Source organism: Xenopus tropicalis, chromosome 8 (genome assembly GCF_000004195.4).
Source record: "Xenopus tropicalis strain Nigerian chromosome 8, UCB_Xtro_10.0, whole genome shotgun sequence".
Taxonomy (NCBI): Eukaryota; Metazoa; Chordata; class Amphibia; order Anura; family Pipidae; genus Xenopus; species Xenopus tropicalis.
In genome coordinates this window covers 3,248,121-3,270,100 of record NC_030684.2, presented here as the reverse complement: position 1 = coordinate 3,270,100, position 21,980 = coordinate 3,248,121, and the positions used below count along the sequence as shown (strand labels likewise).

The 21,980-nt window shown below is 54.3% G+C and overlaps 1 protein-coding gene across 4 annotated transcripts in view; it reads left to right on the top strand.

The window, feature by feature from the left end:
- The first annotated feature begins 8,371 nt into the window (after positions 1–8,371).
- abca2 (ATP binding cassette subfamily A member 2) overlaps positions 8,372–21,980 on the top strand; it is a 50,656-nt gene continuing 37,047 nt past the window's right edge. For 2 of the 4 annotated variants that reach the window (XM_031890859.1, XM_031890858.1), the window contains exons 1-2: positions 8,372–8,771; positions 18,261–18,354. In XM_031890859.1, coding sequence (XP_031746719.1) covers positions 8,706–8,771; positions 18,261–18,354 — 160 coding nt within the window. In that variant the 5' untranslated portion in view covers positions 8,372–8,705. The remainder of the gene's footprint in view (positions 8,772–18,260; positions 18,355–21,980) is intronic. The other 2 variants (XM_031890857.1, XM_031890856.1) reach the window with 1 other exon arrangement.

Below are 21,980 nucleotides of genomic sequence, written 5' to 3'. Positions count from 1 at the left end.
CCGGCGACCGCGCTCGGTTACAAACACGCAAGGTGGGACCTCGGTTCCTTCTGCTTTTCTTGCAAGCGGAGCCCCTGCCCCCCCCCCGCCCTCTTCTTCCTGCCCCGAGGCCATGCCCCATACAGACTGGCACCCCGTGCCCCATACAGACTGGCACCCCGTGCCCCATACAGACTGGCACCCAGTGCCCCATACAGACTGGCACCCCGTGCCCCATACAGACTGACACCCCGTGCCCCATACAGACTGGCACCCCGTGCCCCATACAGACTGGCACCCCGTGCCCCATACAGACTGGCACCCCGTGCCCCATACAGACTGGCACCCCGTGCCCCATACAGACTGGCACCCCGTGCCCCATACAGACTGGCATACAGACTGGCACCCCGTGCCCCATACAGACTGGCACCCCGTGCCCCATACAGACTGGCACCCAATGCCCCATACAGACTGGCACCCAGTGCCCCATACAGACTGGCACCCAGTACCCCATACAGACTGGCACCCAGTGCCCCATACAGACTGGCACCCAGTGCCCCATACAGACTGGCACCCAGTACCCCATACAGACTGCACCCCCATACAGACTGGCACCGCCAGTGCCCCATACCATACAGACGGGCACCCAATGCCCCATACAGACTGGCAACCAGTGCCCCCCATACAGACTGGCACCCCGTGCCCCATACAGACTGGCACCAGTGCCCCATACAGACTGGCACCCCGTGCCCCACACACACTGGCAACCAGTGCCCCATACAGACTGGCACCCACCCAGTGCCCTACAGACTGGCATACTGTGGCCCATACAGACTGGCATACCCCATACAGACTGGCATCCAGATACAGACTGGCCCAGTACCCCACATACAGACTGACACCCCGTGCCCCATACAGACTGGCATCCCGTGCCCCATACAGACTGGCACCCAGTACCCCATACAGACTGGCACCCAGTACCCCATACAGACTGGCACCCCGTGCCCCATACAGACTGGCACCCCATACCGACTGGAAACCAGTGCCCCATACAGACTGGTATCCGGTGCCCTACATTGGCACCCAGTGGCCCATACAGACTGGCCGGTGCCCCATACAGACTGGCACCCAGTGGCCCATACAGACTGGCACCCAGTGGCCCATACAGACTGGCACCCAGTGGCCCATACAGACTGGCATCCCAGAACCAGTACCACAATAAGCCCCTGCTGAGCCCACGGACCTGGGGGGGGTCCATTTATCCTATAGGAGAAACACCATCGAATTTAAAGGGGAAATCCGCACGAAAAGATAATTTTTTTGCCTAATGGCGCAATGCCCTATTCCTAGCAATTTTGCAATTGGTCTTCATTATTTATTTCCTATACTTTATAAATGATTTACTTTCCTCTTTTGCCTTTTCCCAATTTTCAAGCTGGGGGGGGTCGCTGACCCCGGCTGCTGGCAGCGATCACTTTATAAAGCTACAATTTTATTGTTATCGTTACTTTTTATTTCTTATTCTCCTATTGGTTCCCTCATCTATTCGTGTTCCACTGCCTGGTTGCTAAGGTATATAAGACCCTAGCAACCAAAGAGCTGGTGACATACTGAACTAGAGAGCCGCTGCAAACCACACGGAAACCACAAAAAGAACAAAACATGAAGACTAATTGCAAATTGTCTCGGAATATCGATATCGATGTTGTACTAAGAGTTCGTTTTAAAGGGGAACAAACCCTCTAATAAGATGCAATGATGTTGTACCTCCAAAAAAAAGGGGTGGTGCCCCAGTCACTCACATGTTATAGAGACGCTCTCTTTATCATTACTCATCTCTCAAGCACTGAAACCTCAAGTCTAACAGGATGTCACTTGGCACGATCCCCCCCCCCCCCAGAACTGCAACTCTCATCCTTCCAAGTGTGAGCGTCCCAAGGCCGAGCCCCCCAACATCTGGCTCAGTGCCAGGCAGTAATGAAACTGAAATCAACTGGCGTCATGGAATCCCCCCGTATCCCTAACCCCCCATGGAACCGTATATTGTCAGTACAGTATGGGGGTACAGCTTATTGTGTGCCCAGAACATTCCTTCTCTGTATATTTGTATTTATACATATGGGTAGGGGGTGCCATAGTGTTTCCCTTAGACAGTACAGTATGGGGGTACAGCTTATTGTGTGCCCAGAACATTCCTTCTCTGTATATTTGTATTTATACATATGGGTAGGAGGTGCCATAGTGTTTCCCTTAGACAGTACAGTATGGGGGTACAGCTTATTGTGTGCCCAGAACATTCCTTCTCTGTATATTTGTATTTATACATATGGGTAGGGGGTGCCATAGTGTTTCCCTTAGACAGTACAGTATGGGGGTACAGCTTATTGTGTGCCCAGAACATTCCTTCTCTGTATATTTGTATTTATACATATGGGTAGGGGGTGCCATAGTGTTTCCCTTAGACAGTACAGTATGGGGGTACAGCTTATTGTGTGCCCAGAACATTCCTTCTCTGTATATTTGTATTTATACATATGGGTAGGAGGTGCCATAGTGTTTCCCTTAGACAGTACAGTATGGGGGTACAGCTTATTGTGTGCCCAGAACATTCCTTCTCTGTATATTTGTATTTATACATATGGGTAGGAGGTGCCATAGTGTTTCCCTTAGACAGTACAGTATGGGGGTACAGCTTATTGTGTGCCCAGAACATTCCTTCTCTGTATATTTGTATTTATACATATGGGTAGGGGGTGCCATAGTGTTTCCCTTAGACAGTACAGTATGGGGGTACAGCTTATTGTGTGCCCAGAACATTCCTTCTCTGTATATTTGTATTTATACATATGGGTAGGGGGTGCCATAGTGTTTCCCTTAGACAGTACAGTATGGGGGTACAGCTTATTGTGTGCCCAGAACATTCCTTCTCTGTATATTTGTATTTATACATATGGGTAGGGGGTGCCATAGTGTTTCCCTTAGACAGTACAGTATGGGGGTACAGCTTATTGTGTGCCCAGAACATTCCTTCTCTGTATATTTGTATTTATACATATGGGTAGGGGGTGCCATAGTGTTTCCCTTAGACAGTACAGTATGGGGGTACAGCTTATTGTGTGCCCAGAACATTCCTTCTCTGTATATTTGTATTTATACATATGGGTAGGGGTGCCATAGTGTTTCCCTTAGACAGTACAGTATGGGGGTACAGCTTATTGTGTGCCCAGAACATTCCTTCTCTGTATATTTGTATTTATACATATGGGTAGGGGGTGCCATAGTGTTTCCCTTAGACAGTACAGTATGGGGGTACAGCTTATTGTGTGCCCAGAACATTCCTTCTCTGTATATTTGTATTTTACATATGGGTAGGGGGTGCCATAGTGTTTCCCTTAGACAGTACAGTATGGGGGTACAGCTTATTGTGTGCCCAGAACATTCCTTCTCTGTATATTTGTATTTATACATATGGGTAGGGGGTGCCATAGTGTTTCCCTTAGACAGTACAGTATGGGGGTACAGCTTATTGTGTGCCCAGAACATTCCTTCTCTGTATATTTGTATTTATACATATGGGTAGGGGGTGCCATAGTGTTTTCCCTTAGACAGTACAGTATGGGGGTACAGCTTATTGTGTGCCCAGAACATTCCTTCTCTGTATATTTGTATTTATACATATGGGTAGGGGGTGCCATAGTGTTTCCCTTAGACAGTACAGTATGGGGGTACAGCTTATTGTGTGCCCAGAACATTCCTTCTCTGTATATTTGTATTTATACATATGGGTAGGAGGTGCCATAGTGTTTCCCTTAGACAGAAGCCTTTGCCTGACAGTTGCACAAGGGCGGCAGATGGTGCAACGCTGGTGAGAAAGTTCCATTTACCCTTCCTGCACGTTGTGCAATCTGAAGGTGGCACCTGCGGTTCCTATAGCGACGTGACAGCCAATGAGAGGAGGGAGGCCAGAGATAGTTGAATTAGTGAGGGCACGTTTGGGCCCAGTTCTGGGCAGCGCCACCGGTACCCACAGCCACTCTGTGCCCATCTCTTGCCAAAGGGCACAAGTTCATGGGGGCACTGACCCGCCCAATCAGCTTCTCTCTCTGTCGGCGCCAGTTGAACCCAGCGGTTTCCTGTTGTTCTGCACCCACAGCCCAACGCCCATTGCGCCTCTCTCTCTGGCACCCGGAGGCACCGGCCGGGCAAGGTGAGCGAGGGAGGAAACCGCCGGCTGTGATTGATGCGCCGAGAGAAAAGGGAAGAAATGGGTCAGAAAATGCTGAAATCAACCACGGAAATGAAAGAAATCAGTCATTTTAGCACCTCTGGGGGGGGCGGGGGGGCAAAACCATGACTCAAATATCCATGGGGCAGTCCGACAGTTTAACCCTATCATGTGGCTTCAGCCCATAGAGATATATTTTCCCCTCTACTGAACTGCGAAATGGTATGGCAGCTCCCACCCTTGTGTATAAATACCCTATTCCCCCCCGTATCCCAGGCGGATGGTTTGGGCAGGGGGCGGGCATAGATGGATAAGAGAGGTGGATTATGGGTCAATCAGGCAGGAGCCAATATTGATCCAATGTATTGATCCCAATGCAGACAAATAGGGGGCGTCTCTGTTCCCTCCAGGTGCAGTAGGGTGCCGGAGAGACTGGGCATGGGTGCCATTACCTTCCTGCAGGGGGCGCAGTAGGGTGCTGGAGAGACTGGGCATGGGTGCCATTACCTTCCTGCAGGGGGCGCAGTAGGGTGCCGGAGAGACTGGGCATGGGTGCCATTACCTTCCTGCAGGGGGCGCAGTAGGGTGCCGGAGAGACTGGGCATGGGTGCCATTACCTTCCTGCAGGGGGCGCAGTAGGGTGCCGGAGAGACTGGGCATGGGTGCCATTACCTTCCTGCAGGGGGCGCAGTAGGGTGCCGGAGAGATTGGGCATGGGTGCCATTACCTTCCTGCAGGGGGCGCAGTAGGGTGCCGGAGAGACTGGGCATGGGTGCCATTACCTTCCTGCAGGGGGCGCAGTAGGGTGCCGGAGAGACTGGGCATGGGTGCGGTTACCTTCCTGCAGGGGGCGCAGTAGGGTGCCGGAGAGACTGGGCATGGGTGCCATTACCTTCCTGCAGGGGGCGCAGTAGGGTGCGGGAGAGATTGGGCATGGGTGCCATTACCTTCCTGCAGGGGGAGCAGTAGGGTGCCGGAGAGACTGGGCATGGGTGCCATTACCTTCCTGCAGGGGGCGCAGTAGGGTGCCGGAGAGACTGGGCATGGGTGCCATTACCTTCCTGCAGGGGGCGCAGTAGGGTGCCGGAGAGACTGGGCATGGGTGCCATTACCTTCCTGCAGGGGGCGCAGTAGGGTGCCAGAGAGACTGGGCATGGGTGCCATTACCTTCCTGCAGGGGGCGCAGTAGGGTGCCAGAGAGACTGGGCATGGGTGCCATTACCTTCCTGCAGGGGGCGCAGTAGGGTGCCAGAGAGACTGGGCATGGGTGCCATTACCTTCCTGCAGGGGGAGCAGTAGGGTGCCGGAGACAGGGCATGGGTGCCGTTACCTTCCTGCAGGGGGCGCAGTAGGGTGCCGGAGAGACTGGGCATGGGTGCCATTACCTTCCTGCAGGGGGCGCAGTAGGGTGCCAGAGAGACTGGGCATGGGTGCCATTACCTTCCTGCAGGGGGAGCAGTAGGGTGCCGGAGACAGGGCATGGGTGCCGTTACCTTCCTGCAGGGGGCGCAGTAGGGTGCCGGAGAGACTGGGCATGGGTGCCGTTACCTTCCTGCAGGGGGCGCAGTAGGGTGCGGGAGAGACTGGGCATGGGTGCCGTTACCTTCCTGCAGGGGGCGCAGTAGGGTGCCGGAGAGACTGGGCATGGGTGCCGTTACCTTCCTGCAGGGGGCGCAGTAGGGTGCCGGAGAGACTGGGCATGGGTGCAGTTACCTTCCTGCAGGGGGCGCAGTAGGGTGCTAGAGAGACTGGGCATGGGTGCCGTTACCTTCCTGCAGGGGGCGCAGTAGGGTGCGGGAGAGATTGGGCATGGGTGCCGTTACCTTCCTGCAGGGGGCGCAGTAGGGTGCTGGAGAGACTGGGCATGGGTGCCGTTACCTTCCTGCAGGGGGCGCAGTAGGGTGCCGGAGAGACTGGGCATGGGTGCGGTTACCTTCCTGCAGGGGGCGCAGTAGGGTGCGGGAGAGACTGGGCATGGGTGCCGTTACCTTCCTGCAGGGGGTGCAGTAGGGTGCTGGAGAGACTGGGCATGGGTGCCGTTACCTTCCTGCAGGGGGCGCAGAAGGGTGCGGGAGAGACTGGGCATGGGTGCCGTTACCTTCCTGCAGGGGGCGCAATAGGGTGCCGGAGAGACTGGGCATGGGTGCGGTTACCTTCCTGCAGGGGGCGCAGTAGGGTGCGGGAGAGACTGGGCATGGGTGCCATTACCTTCCTGAAGGGGGTGCTGGAGAGGCTGGGCATGGGTGCCGTTACCTTCCTGCAGGGGGCGCAGTAGGGTGCGGGAGAGACTGGGCATGGGTGCCGTTACCTTCCTGCAGGGGGCGCAGTAGGGTGCGGGAGAGACTGGGCATGGGTGCCGTTACCTTCCTGCAGGGGGCGCAGTAGGGTGCGGGAGAGACTGGGCATGGGTGCCATTACCTTCCTGCAGGGGGCGCAGTAGGGTGCGGGAGAGACTGGGCATGGGTGCCGTTACCTTCCTGCAGGGGGCGCAGTAGGGTGCTGGAGAGACTGGGCATGGGTGCCGTTACCTTCCTGCAGGGGGTGCTGGAGAGACTGGGCATGGGTGCCGTTACCTTCCTGAAGGGGGCGCAGATATAATGCTTCCCTCTCCTGCAGATCCGTAATGCACTGAGTTATACGTTGCAGCGCCATCTGGTGGCCATTAGTGGAAACGCCAGTGTTAATGTTTAGGAAGGAAGAACAGAAGACACCAAGGGGGTAGAAAAGTGAAGGGGGGGGGGGGGGGGGGAGATTGGGGGCAACAGATAAAGACCGGGAGGGTAATGAGAAGAGAGGGGGATAGAATATTCAGGTGACACTGGAGGTAACAGACCCGGTGGGGGGGGGCAATACTCAGGGCAGTATATATACACATGGGGGTATATGGAACAAATAGATTGTTGTGTGTTACTGGTATCATTGAACCAGTGAGGGTCTCCCAGCTTTGGGGAACCCCATACAAACTACTTGTCCCAGGCCCCTCCCACTTACCCATCATTCTCTTCTATGTGTCACATGGTATAACTGAATCAGTGGAAGCAAAACTCAGAAACCTTATTCCAATGGAATGTTGCCCAGCTGGTCGGAAAGTGGATGGGGGGGGGCAGTAACCATGGGGGGCAGTAACTAGGGGGGCACATATTGTATCACAGCTGTTTCCTTTTATGTGGGGTAAAGAGACCCCTAAGGCTTTGCTAGAATCTTCTCTCCCCAGAAGGTAAAGTTATGAGCGATACACACACTGACCACTAGATGGCGCCATGTCATCTCTTTAAGCCATAAATAAATTGCATTCTGCCTCTGAGTTTTCATCCTATTAAATGTTATAGGACCTACCCCCCCCGTATTGTAACGTCCCATCCCCTAACCCCCCCATATTGTAATGTTCTGTCCCCTATACCCCCTTATTGTTATATCTTGCCCCCTAACCCCCCTGTATTGTAATGTTCTGCCCCCTAACCCCCCTGTATTGTAATGTTCTGTCCCCTATACCCCCTTATTGTTATATCTTGCCCCCTAACCCCCCTGTATTGTAATGTTCTGTCCCCTAACCCCCCTGTATTGTAATGTTCTGTCCCCTATACCCCCTTATTGTTATATCTTGCCCCCTAACCCCCCTGTATTGTAATGTTCTGTCCCCTAACCCCCCTGTATTGTAATGTTCTGTCCCCTATACCCCCTTATTGTTATATCTTGCCCCCTAACCCCCCTGTATTGTAATGTTCTGCCCCCTAACCCCCCTGTATTGTAATGTTCTGTCCCCTATACCCCCTTATTGTTATATCTTGCCCCCTAACCCCCCTGTATTGTAATGTTCTGTCCCTTATACCCCTTATTGTTATATCTTGCCCCCTAACCCCCCTGTATTGTAATGTTCTGTCCCCTATACCCCCCTTATTGTTATATCTTGCCCCCTAACCCCCCTGTATTGCATTACATGCACACTACATGGCCGCAGTAAATCCAGTGTAGGCTGCAGCGTGTGAATGAGCGATGCCTTATGGGTCCCTATGGGGTGCGACCCCCTGGCTCGGATGGGAAATCGTCTCTACAGGAACGGTTTTTGCTGCACTTTCCTAGTTAACCCTGTATTTCGGTGAGTGCGGCGCTGGGTGTACTGTGCCTTTAAGGGGAGGGGCTTAGGCAGACAGGCAGGGGATGAAATTTAATGCAGCAGCAGAGGAGGAGGAGGAGGCAGAGGGAGAGAAGGAGCCGATACAAACACAGCTGGTGCCATAGGGAGCCCCAAATGCACGACAGGTTGCTGCTGAACTAGAGACCTCAGCGTACAAGGGTAACACTGGGCACAGGCCCCCCCCTCTGCTCCCACAATCCTCTGCTGCTTCCCAGGTAGAGGGGGGCAGCCCCCCCTGACTGAGCAAGAAGCCATGTCTCCCTATGTCAATCCCCCTCTCTCTTCTGCCCCTTAACCCTTTACCGCACCAGCAGGAAGGAGATTGCTGCCCCTGGGGGGGGGGGGGGGTAAAGCAGCCCCTTGGCCATGGGGTTCCTACACCAACTGCACCTCCTGCTATGGAAGAACATCACCCTGAAGCGCCGAAGCCCCGTAAGTACCCCCTTAATTATGCTTTGGGGGGTGGGGGGCTCATTCTGTGGGTACTGGGGAGAATCTACACCCCCCCAGGGGCATCATTGGTCCCATTGGTGCACAGCGGGGGTAGTTATTGGCGACTACTGCGGCAGCAAAGAGGTTAATAGAGATTGCTGGTCTGCCATTGGTTTGAGCCACACTGTAAAGAGTTAAATACGACCGGTTGGGGGGAGTGGGGGGGGGTATGGGGCAAGTTGGGGTAAATGGGCACTGTCTGCCATTGACATATATATAAATGTAGGTTATAGCAGGATTATTTAGGTCAGAGACGTCCAATCGGTGGGCTGAGCCCTTGGCTGGGAGAGGATGATGGGAGTTGTAGTGCCCGACGTCCATCCGATTGGCCGATTCTTAATTCAATGGGAAACTGATGCCAAAAATAGAAGGGAAAGATGAACAAGAAGAAGATATAAATGAGGGGGGGGGGGGGGCTGTGATGGAAGCTGTGGGGGGACCCCTAACCCCCCCCCCCATACCCAGAGGCCTCACCTGCTGTAGGGGGGGGGGGATCCATTTCTCAGTACCACTGAGTTTGATTGACAGCTCCGGTTCTGCAGCAACTGATCAGCACTCACAGACTGGGCCTCGCCAGGGATTGGCTATTTCTGCCTCCCATCTGGGGGGGGGTATCGGCGCAAGGTGGGGGGGGCCCCCCAGTCGTCCCCCCCCCCCCCCCCCCGCTCATTAGCAGCTGCCTGACTGTCACTGTTGTATTTCTGGTTCAGGAATATCTGGCACCTGTGGATATCGCTGGGGGGGGGGGGGGGGCTAAGGGCCACATCTTGAGGGGGGGGCCCTGTCAGTGGAATAATGGCTGCCCCTGCCCCCCCCCAGTCTCTTCCTCACCTCCTGCCTTTTCCTCCTCCTCCCAATCCTGCGCCGCTTCCTTCCACCTCTGCCCAATCCGTGCCCTGCTACGTGCCAACCCTCCCCTCTCTTAGAGTGTCAGCTCTTCAGGGCAGGATCTGGCCAATCTGCACCGGGCACATGATGAGAAATAGCGGCAGTGGCCGGGGGTTCTGGGAGTTGTGCGTTACCTGTGCAGCTGCAATATGGGGTCTTGTGATCTCAAGAGCTTGCAGTCTGTTTCCTTGGTGCTGCCATAGAGACGGAATCTCTCTCTGAATGAGTTTGGCCACTCACAGGCACCGTACCTAAAGGGAAACTAACCCTCCAGTGTATGAAAAAAGCTCACTGGGCCTTAAATATGGGGGGGTGAGGAATGATACTGGGCCGGGGTGGGGGTGGGGACCACTAACTGGTTGCTAAGATCAGTGCTCCTAGCAACTAGATAGGATCCAAACTAGAATGGCTGGCACAGTCACATGATTACCCGTCATGTTAAAGTTGATTTAAAGGTACAGGTTCTAGGTTGAGGGGCTTCTAGGGTGGGGGGGGCACCTGGGGCACATTCCAAGGTGTCCAGTTAGTAGTTAATGGGGGGGGGGGTTGAACTATAACTTGATACTCAGCCTGTTTCCCATTGTGCTTAATAGGATTAAAGGGAAAGCTAAGCCGCTGCCAAACCCACTTGTTTTTGTGTCTGGCAGATATCGTGCCAATCAGGCGCCCCGGGCACGGTGCCACCTAGTGTGTCGCTTGGCACTAAATAATGCAGAGCCCGTGTGGGTGTCACAGCACCCGCCCCCCCCCCCCCTTCCCCTCTCCCTCCGTGTGATTGGATCATGGATGGGTGCCAGGGAATTCTAATCACACGCCAGGGATCCCCTGGGGGCAGGACAGCCACGTAGGCCCGGGGGGGGGGTACAGCGGCCAATATATCAGCAGGGAGGCCTGGGGGGGGTACAGCGGCCAATATATCAGCAGGGAGGCCTGGGGGGGGTACAGCGGCCAATATATCAGCAGGGAGGCCTGGGGGGGGGTACAGCGGCCAATATATCAGCAGGGAGGCCCGGGGGGGGTACAGCGGCCAATATATCAGCAGGGAGGCCCGGGGGGGGGGGTACAGCGGCCAATATATCAGCAGGGAGGCCCGGGGGGGATACAGCGGCCAATATAATAGCAGGGAGGCCCGGGGGGGATACAGCGGCCAATATATCAGCAGGGAGGCCCGGGGGGGATACAGCGGCCAATAAATCAGCAGGGAGGCCCGGGGGGGGGATAGAGTGGCCAATATATCAGCAGGGAGGCCCGGGGGGGGGTACAGTGGCCAATATATCAGCAGGGAGGCCCGGGGGGGGATACAGCGGCCAATATATCAGCAGGGAGGCCCGGGGGGGGATACAGTGGCCAATATATCAGCAGGGAGGCCCGGGGGGGGGATACAGTGGCCAATATATCAGCAGGGAGGCCCGGGGGGGGATACAGCGGCCAATATATCAGCAGGGAGGGCCCGGGGGGGGATACAGTGGCCAATATATCAGCAGGGAGGCCCGGGGGGGATACAGCGGCCAATATATCAGCAGGGAGGCCCGGGGGGGGATACAGTGGCCAATATATCAGCAGGGAGGCCCGGGGGGGGATACAGCGGCCAATATATCAGCAGGGAGGCCCGGGGGGGATACAGCGGCCAATATATCAGCAGGGAGGCCCGGGGGGGGGTACAGCGGCCAATATATCAGCAGGGAGGCCCGGGGGGGATACAGCGGCCAGTATATCAGCAGGGAGGCCCGGGGGGGGATACAGCGGCCAATATATCAGCAGGGAGGCCCGGGGGGGGATACAGCGGCCAATATATCAGCAGGGAGGCCCGGGGGGGATACAGCGGCCAATATATCAGCAGGGAGGCCCGGGGGGGATACAGCGGCCAATATATCAGCAGGGAGGCCCGGGGGGGATACAGCGGCCAATATATCAGCAGGGAGGCCCGGGGGGGGATACAGCGGCCAATATATCAGCAGGGAGGCCCGGGGGGGGATACAGCGGCCAATATATCAGCAGGGAGGCCCGGGGGGATACAGCGGCCAATATATCAGCAGGGAGGCCCGGGGGGGGGTACAGCGGCCAATATATCAGCAGGGAGGCCCGGGGGGGGGGATACAGCGGCCAATATATCAGCAGGGAGGCCCGGGGGGGATACAGCGGCCAATATATCAGCAGGGAGGCCCGGGGGGGATACAGCGGCCAATATATCAGCAGGGAGGCCCGGGGGGGGGGATACAGCGGCCAATATATCAGCAGGGAGGCCCGGGGGGGGATACAGCGGCCAATATATCAGCAGGGAGGCCCGGGGGGGATACAGCGGCCAATATATCAGCAGGGAGGCCCGGGGGGGGGTACAGCGGCCAATATATCAGCAGGGAGGCCCGGGGGGGGGGATACAGCGGCCAATATATCAGCAGGGAGGCCCGGGGGGGATACAGCGGCCAATATATCAGCAGGGAGGCCCGGGGGGGATACAGCGGCCAGTATATCAGCAGGGAGGCCAGTAAGGTGTCCCCGGGGGCACTGGGCCCCAGGGCAGCATGGGAGATGCTGAGAGACACATATCTCTGGGTAAATAGAAGCTTTACTTCCCCTTTAATGGACAATGTGCAATGTGTCCCCCCGGCCGGTTGCCAAGGATACAGCGCCCGGCTACGCTCTTGCACGGCGGATGGTGTAACCTGTTATTTGTACGGTGCCCTCGGGGCTGTAATTAACCGGGGACAATATTTATCAGTCACTCGGGAGTTAATTAGTGGAACAGACGGAAAGGGTTCAACGAGGCGACACTTGCGGGCGGCAGCTCTAATTATCGTGTTTATAAAGCAGATGCCGAGGTGCAGTACAGCCGGGGGGGGGGCTAGCGGCTGTACCCCCAGAGCTTACAGTCTGGGGGGGGGCAGTATGGCAGCTCCCTCCTGGGGCTTTAAAGGGGGGATCACCTTGTGTTACAGAATTCGAAGCAACTTTTCAATTGGTCTTTATTATTTATTTCTTATAGTTTTTGAATTATTTGCCTCTTTGCAGCTTTCAAATGGGGGTCACTGACCCCGGCAACCAAACCCTATTGCTCTGTGAGGCTCCAGTTTTATTGTTACTTTTTATTCCTTCTCTTTCTATTCAGCCCCTCCCCTATTCATATACCTGTCTCTCATTTAAAGTGTTCCCTGGTTGCTAAGGTAATTAGGACCCTAGCAACCAGATAGCTGCTGAACAAAAAGTACAATAACTAAAAAAGTACAAATGATAAAAAAGGAAGACCAACTGCAAATTGTCCCAGAATATCACTCTCTACATCTTAAGTTTAATTCAAAGGTGAACATCCCCTTTTAAGGGTGAATAACTGATAAACGAGGGTGGGTGCCCCAGGCAAGGGCAGTAAGGATTATAGGGTTGAGTCTGAGTTTCTACTGAGCCGATCTGATTGGATACAAGAGGTTTTGAGACCTTTAATAAGCTCTGATTCATGTGATTTTATAGCCACTGTGACCCCCAACCCACTTACCGACTGGGCCACTGTGACCCCCAACCCACTTACCGACTGGGCCACCGTGACCCCAAACCCACTTACCCACTGGGCCACTGTGACCCCCAACCCACTTACCGACTGGCCGGACCCCCAACCTACCGTGGGCCACCGACCCCAACCCACTTACCAACTGGGCCACCCGTGACCCCCAACCCACTTACCGACTGGGCCACCGTGACCTCCCAATCCACTTAACCGACTGGGCCACCGTGACCCCCAACCCATTACCGACTGGGCCACCGTGACCCCCAACCACTTACCGACTGGCCACCGTGACCCCCAACCCACTTACCGACTGGGCACCGTGACCCCCAACCACTTACCGACTGGGCCACCGTGACCCCAACCCACTTACCGACTGGGCCACCGTGACCCCCAACCCCACTTACGACTGCGGCCACGTGACCCCCAACCCACTTACCGACTGGGCCACCGTGACCCCCAACCCACTTACCGGACTGGGCCACCGTGACCCCAACCCACTTACCGACTGGGCCACCGTGACCCCCAACCCACTTACCGATGGGCACCGTGACCCCCCAACCCACTTACCGACTGGGCCACCGTGACCCCCAACCCACTTACCGACTGGGCCACCGTGACCCCCAACCCACTTACCGACTGGGCCACCGTGACCCCCAACCACTTACCGACTGGGCCACCGTGACCCCCAACCCACTTACCGACTGGCCACCGTGACCCCCAACCCACTACCGACTGGGCCACCGTGACCCCCAACCCACTTACCGACTGGGCCACCGTGACCCCCAACCCACTTACCGGACTGGGCCACCGTGACCCCAACCCACTTACCGACTGGGCCACCGTGACCCCCAACCCACTTACCGACTGGGGCCACCGTGACCCCCAACCCACTTACCGACTGGCCCGGCCCCACCCCTACGCTGGCCACCGGCCCCCAACCCCACTTACCGACTGGGCCACCGTGACCCCCAACCCACTTACCGACTGGGCCACCGTGACCCCCAACCCACTTACCGACTGGGCCACCGTGACCCCCAACCCACTTACCGACTGGGCCACCGTGACCCCCAACCCACTTACCGACTGGGCCACCGTGACCCCCAACCCACTTACCGACTGGGCCCACCGTGACCCCCAACCCACTTACCGACTGGGCCACCGTGACCCCCAACCCACTTACCGACTGGGGCCACCGTGACCCCCAACCCACTTACCGACTGGGCCACCGTGACCCCCAACCCACTTACCGACTGGGCCACCGTGACCCCCAACCCACTTACCGACTGGGCCACCGTGACCCCCAACCCACTTAGGGGCCCCGTACTGGGGCCACCGTGACCCCCAACCCACTTACCGACTGGGCCACCGTGACCCCCAACCCACTTACCGACTGGGCCACCGTGACCCCCAACCCACTTACCGACTGGGCCACCGTGACCCCCAACCCACTTACCGACTGGCCACCGTGACCCCCAACCCACTTACCGGACTGGGCCACCGTGACCCCCAACCCACTTACCGACTGGGCCACCGTGACCCCCAACCCACTTACCGACTGGGCCACCGTGACCCCCAACCCACTTACCGACTGGGCCACCGTGACCCCCAACCCACTTACCGACTGGGCCACCGTGACCCCCAACCCACTTACCGACTGGGCCACCGTGACCCCCAACCCACTTACCGACTGGGCCACCGTGACCCCCAACCCACTTACCGACTGGGCCACCGTGACCCCCAACCCACTTACCGACTGGGCCCGTGACCCCAACCCACCGTGACTGGGCCCCACCCACTTACCGACTGGGCCACCGTGACCCCCAACCCACTTACCGACTGGGCCACCGTGACCCCCAACCCACTTACCGACTGGGCCACCGTGACCTCACATATTGACCTGGGCCCCAGGGCTCAGAGAGAGCGAGAATCTCTGTTTCTATTTAACATGTAAAGTGATATGGCAGCTCCCACCCCTGTGTATAAATACAAATATACAAAGAGAGGAGCCCCCCCAGGAACATGTTGTCTCTGATTCCCAGTCCTGTTACTCAGCGCCATGAAATACTGGGGGGGGGGGTATAAAGTGTCTCCATCGCCCCCCATGGAAATGATCCCAACAACCAACTTTATTGTGTCTCCGGCCAGAGACTCTCATCATAAACACAAAGTGGCCATTGAACTTTACTCTGTGTCTCACCCCCCCCCCCCCCCCCCCCCCCGAGTCCGAATGTCACCCCCAGCTGGAACTGCTGAAGGGCACGACAACTAGAAACTATAATGGTGCCGTTATCTGTCATATTCCCCTCTCACAGAACCCCTCAGTGACTGCTAATATCCTTATCATTTACAGTAGGGGGTACATTATCCCTTATAATACATGAGTGATACTCAGAGTTCCCTGTATAACTCAGCCTGCAGCCTTGTGCCTTTATATGGGGGGCACAGAACCCCTCAGTGACTGCTAATATCCTTATCATTTACAGTAGGGGGTACATTATCCCTTATAATACATGAGTGATACTCAGAGTTCCCTGTATAACTCAGCCTGCAGCCTTGTGCCTTTATATGGGGGGCACAGAACCCCTCAGTGACTGCTAATATCCTTATCATTTACAGTAGGGGGTACATTATCCCTTATAATACATGAGTGATACTCAGAGTTCCCTGTATAACTCAGCCTGCAGCCTTGTGCCTTTATATGGGCACAGAACCCCTCAGTGACTGCTAATATCCTTATCATTTACAGTAGGGGGTACATTATCCCTTATAATACATGAGTGATACTCAGAGTTCCCTGTATAACTCAGCCTGCAGCCTTGTGCCTTTATATGGGGGGCACAGAGCCCCTCAGTGACTGCTAATATCCTTATCATTTACAGTAGGGGGTACATTATCCCTTATAATACATGAGTGATACTCAGAGTTCCCTGTATAACTCAGCCTGCAGCCTTGTGCCTTTATATGGGGGGCACAGAACCCCTCAGTGACTGCTAATATCCTTATCATTTACAGTAGGGGGTACATTATCCCTTATAATACATGAGTGATACTCAGAGTTCCCTGTATAACTCAGCCTGCAGCCTTGTGCCTTTATATGGGGGGCACAGAACCCCTCAGTGACTGCTAATATCCTTATCATTTACAGTAGGGGGTACATTATCCCTTATAATACATGAGTGATACTCAGAGTTCCCTGTATAACTCAGCCTGCAGCCTTGTGCCTTTATATGGGGGGCACAGAACCCCTCAGTGACTGCTAATATCCTTATCATTTACAGTAGGGGGTACATTATCCCTTATAATACATGAGTGATACTCAGAGTTCCCTGTATAACTCAGCCTGCAGCCTTGTGCCTTTATATGGGGGGCACAGAACCCCTCAGTGACTGCTAATATCCTTATCATTTACAGTAGGGGGTACATTATCCCTTATAATACATGAGTGATACAATAGGGGCTGGCGCGGGTGGCAGTTGGTGCCAGGGGGCACACAGGCCCTTTGTTTCCTGCCCATCAATATGATACTAGAATGCCCGGCTGGCACAGGCTGGCACCACAGATGCCCCGGGGTAACAGGAAGGGAGGGGAGGGGGTCGGTATATAACAGACACGGCTCTGCACCAACCACTTCCTGTAATATTGATCTCGGTCAGAGTCGGAACCTTTCGGATGCTCGGATATTGGCCAACTTCCCCACACTGTCTGTGATTTGGGGGGGTCCCTCCACTGTACGGCCCCCTTGCCCCCCATGTTTGTATTGCTATAGAGGTGGGAGCTGCCATGTTGCTCTATGTACCATTAGCATTCATCTCTCATCCCGACCCCCCCCAGTGCTCACTCCCCCCCCCCCCAATCAGCCAATCGCTACGCCTGCTCTGCACTCTCTTTGATTAATCCCTGGGGAGGTTCTACCTCTCTCTGTACATGCGGCCGGGGAGCCAAATCTCACCCAGCACCCATACACAGGGTGGCAGAGAGAGGCCGTGGGCACAGTGGCACCTTATGGCACGTGGTGTTTATTTATATCTCTGTCACCGCAAGTTCATGAATAAAACAAAGGGGAACTGAGCTACGTAGCATCATATTCAGCCCTTCCCTGCACTGCTGGTTCTGACTCCTGATACAACTCCCCAATATCCATTCATTCCTCAATCTCACTGGGTTTATAGTTATGTGTAACTGTCACTGTGTCTGTCCCTTTCCCTTCCCTGCACTGCTGGTTCTGACTCCTGATACAACTCCCCAATACCCATTCATCCCTCATTCTCACTGGGTTTATAGTTATGTGTAACTTTCACTGTGTCTGTCCCTTTCCCTTCCCTGCACTGCTGGTTCTGACTCCTGATACAACTCCCCAATATCCATTCATCCCTCATTCTCACTGGGTTTATAGTTATGTGTAACTGTCACTGTGTCTGTCCCTTTCCCTGCACTGCTGGTTCTGACTCCTGATACAACTCCCCAATACCCATTCATTCCTCATTCTCACTGGGTTTATAGTTATGTGTAACTGTCACTGTGTCTGTCCCTTTCCCTTCCCTGCACTGCTGGTTCTGACTCCTGATACAACTCCCCAATATCCATTCATTCCTCATTCTCACTGGGTTTATAGTTATGTGTAACTGTCACTGTGTCTGTCCCTTTCCCTTCCCTGCACTGCTGGTTCTGACTCCTGATACAACTCCCCAATACCCATTCATTCCTCATTCTCACTGGGTTTATAGTTATGTGTAACTGTCACTGTCCCTTTCCCTTCCCTGCACTGCTGGTTCTGACTCCTGATACAACTCCCCAATATCCATTCATCCCTCATTCTCACTGGGTTTATAGTTATGTGTAACTGTCACTGTGTCTGTCCCTTTCCCTTCCCTGCACTGCTGGTTCTGACTCCTGATACAACTCCCCAATACCCATTCACCCCTCATTCTCACTGGGTTTATAGTTATGTGTAACTGTCACTGTGTCTGTCCCTTTCCCTTCCCTGCACTGCTGGTTCTGACTCGCGATACAATGTAAAACCCACTAATCCTTTATTGTATCCACAGTGGGTTCTGACGTTCGAAATCTTTATCCCTTTGGTGCTGTTCTTTATCCTCCTTGGCCTGAGACAGAAGAAACCAACCATCCCAGTGAAGGAAGGTAAGTACAACCGAAATGTCTTGTAAGCAGCAGTCCTGCCCTGCTTTATGGCTGAGATTCTAGCTATCTGTATAACAGAGCATTCTGTCACAGTGGCACAGATCCTATCTGATCCCCCCATTGTAAGCAGCAGTCCTGCCCTGCTTTATGGCTGAGATTCTAGCTATCTGTATAACAGAGCATTCTGTCACAGTGGCACAGATCCTATCTGATCCCCCCATTGTAAGTAGCAGTCCTGCCCTGCTTTATGGCTGAGATTCTAGCTATCTGTATAACAGAGCATTCTGTCACAGTGGCACAGATCCTATCTGATCCCCCCATTGTAAGCAGCAGTCCTGCCCTGCTTTATGGCTGAGATTCTAGCTATCTGTATAACAGAGCATTCTGTCACAGTGGCACAGATCCTATCTGATCCCCCCATTGTAAGCAGCAGTCCTGCCCTGCTTTATGGCTGAGATTCTAGCTATCTGTATAACAGAGCATTCTGTCACAGTGGCACAGATCCTATCCCCCCCCATTGTAAGCAGCAGTCCTGCCCTGCTTTATGGCTGAGATTCTAGCTATCTGTATAACAGAGCATTCTGTCACAGTGGCACAGATCCTATCTGATCCCCCCATTGTAAGCAGCAGTCCTGCCCTGCTTTATGGCTGAGATTCTAGCTATCTGTATAACAGAGCATTCTGTCACAGTGGCACAGATCCTATCTGATCCCCCCATTGTAAGCAGCAGTCCTGCCCTGCTTTATGGCTGAGATTCTAGCTATCTGTATAACAGAGCATTCTGTCACAGTGGCACAGATCCTATCTGATCCCCCCATTGTAAGCAGCAGTCCTGCCCTGCTTTATGGCTGAGATTCTAGCTATCTGTATAACAGAGCATTCTGTCACAGTGGCACAGATCCTATCTGATCCCCCCATTGTAAGCAGCAGTCCTGCCCTGCTTTATGGCTGAGATTCTAGCTATCTGTATAACAGAGCATTCTGTCACAGTGGCACAGATCCTATCTGATCCCCCCATTGTAAGCAGCAGTCCTGCCCTGCTTTATGGCTGAGATTCTAGCTATCTGTATAACCCCCCCAGATTCTGCAGGTTTATGACATAGGAGATAAGGAATGTAGATTATTTGGGCGGCTGCGGATTGGCCGGTTAATGATTGGCAGAGGGATTTATTGCCGTTCGGGGATACTGGATATTGACAGAATAATTTCACCTGGGGGGGGGGGGGAAGCGCCTGTGTGGGCGGCTCAGCCCTGGCCCTGAAAGGGTTACTGCTTCTAGGGAACAGGTTGGGGGGGGGCATTTTTGCCATTAAATATTATTTGGCCCAGTGCCCCCCAGGCTGGCAGAGAGACAGCGCGGAGAAGTTGTTTCCAATTAAAGTGACGGCGCTGATCCGCGTGACTGTTACACCGTGTTCCTTTGTATCGGATCAGCGTGTATTGTGGTTCTGCTCTTCCTGCTGACGCTGCTTTAGGGCAACAGAACTCTGTGCTCCCAGGGACTGAGACCGGCCCCATAATCCTTTGTTTCATAATTAATATGTACATTAGCCCACTTGATTAAGCCGGGGGGGGTTGTTTTACAGAGGCCACGAGCAGCAGTACAACTTGACTTTTTAGGACTGACAATAAAATCCTTTAGAAACCCACTACTAATATCCCTCTGAACCCCCTACTGATATCCCTCTGAACCCCCTACTGATATCCCTCTGAACCCCCTACTGATATCCCTCTGAACCCCCCTACTGATATCCCTCTGAACCCCCTACTTGATATCCCTCTGAACCCCCTACTGATATCCCTCTGAACCCCCTACTGATATCCCTCTGAACCCCCTACTGATATCCCTCTGAACCCCCTACTGATATCCCTCTGAACCCCCTACTGATATCCCTCTGAACCCTACTAATCCTGACCCCCTACTGATATCCCTCTGAACCCCCTACTGATATCCCTCTGAACCCACTACTAATATCACTCTGAACCCCCCTACTGATATCCCTCTGAACCCCCCTACTGATATCCCTCTGAACCCACTACTGAATATCACTCTGAACCCCCTACTGATATCCCTCTGAACCCCTACTGATATCCCTCTGAACCCCTACTGATATCCACTCTGAACCCCCTACTGATATCCCTCTGAACCCCCTACTGATATCCCTCTGAACCCCCTACTGATATCCCTCTGAACCCCCTTACTGATATCCCTCTGAACCCCCTACTGGTATCCCTCTGAACCCCCTTACTGGTATCCCTCTGAACCCCCTACTGATATCCCTCTGAACCCCCTACTGATATCCCTCTGAACCCCCTACTGATATCCCTCTGAACCCTACTGATATCCCTCTGAACCCCTACTGATATCCCTTCTGAACCCCCTACTGATATCCCTCTGAACCCCCTACTGATATCCCTCTGAACCCCCTACTGATATCCTCTGAACCCCCCTACTGATATCCCTCTGAACCCCCTACTGATATCCCTCTGAACCCCCTACTGATATCCCTCTGAACCCCCTACTGATATCCCTCTGAACCCCCTACTGATATCCCTCTGAACCCCCTACTGATATCCCTCTGAACCCCCTACTGATATCCCTCTGAACCCCCTACTGATATCCCTCTGAACCCCCTACTGATATCCCTCTGAACCCCCTACTGATATCCCTCTGAACCCCCTACTGATATCCCTCTGAACCCCCTACTGATATCCCTCTGAACCCTACGAACCCTGAACCCCTACTGATATCCCTCTGAACCCCCTACTGATATCCCTCTGAACCCCCTACTGATATCCCTCTGAACCCCCTACTGATATCCCTCTGAACCCCTACTGATATCCCTCTGAACCCCCTACTGATATCCCTCTGAACCCCCTACTGATATCCCTCTGAACCCCCTACTGATATCCCTCTGAACCCCCTACTGATATCCCTCTGAACCCCCTACTGATATCCCTCTGAACCCCCTACTGATATCCCTCTGAACCCCCCTACTGATATCCCTCTGAACCCCCTACTGATATCCCTCTGAACCCCCTACTGATATCCCTCTGAACCCCCTACTGATATCCCTCTGAACCCCCTACTGATATCCCTCTGAACCCCCCTACTGATATCCCTCTGAACCCCCTACTGATATCCCTCTGAACCCCCTACTGATATCCCTCTGAACCCCCTACTGATATCCCTCTGAACCCCCTACTGATATCCCTCTGAACCCCCTACTGATATCCCTCTGAACCCCCTACTGATATCCCTCTGAACCCCCTACTGATATCCCTCTGAACCCCCTACTGATATCCCTCTGAACCCCCCTACTGATATCCCTCTGAACCCCTACTGATATCCCTCTGAACCCCCCTACTGATATCCCTCTGAACCCCCTACTGATATCCCTCTGAACCCCCCTACTGATATCCCTCTGAACCCCCTACTGATATCACTCTGAACCCCACTCAGACCATAAGGGGCCTACATAAGACCACACCCAACAGGATCTCCAAACCCTCCCAATAAATAGCTGCCCAATTACTGCCCAGATACCAGACGGGTGACTTTGCCCCCATACATAGGCTGTAGGGTTATTGACTTGGTATCGAGGGGCCAGTTGGTGGCAAATATT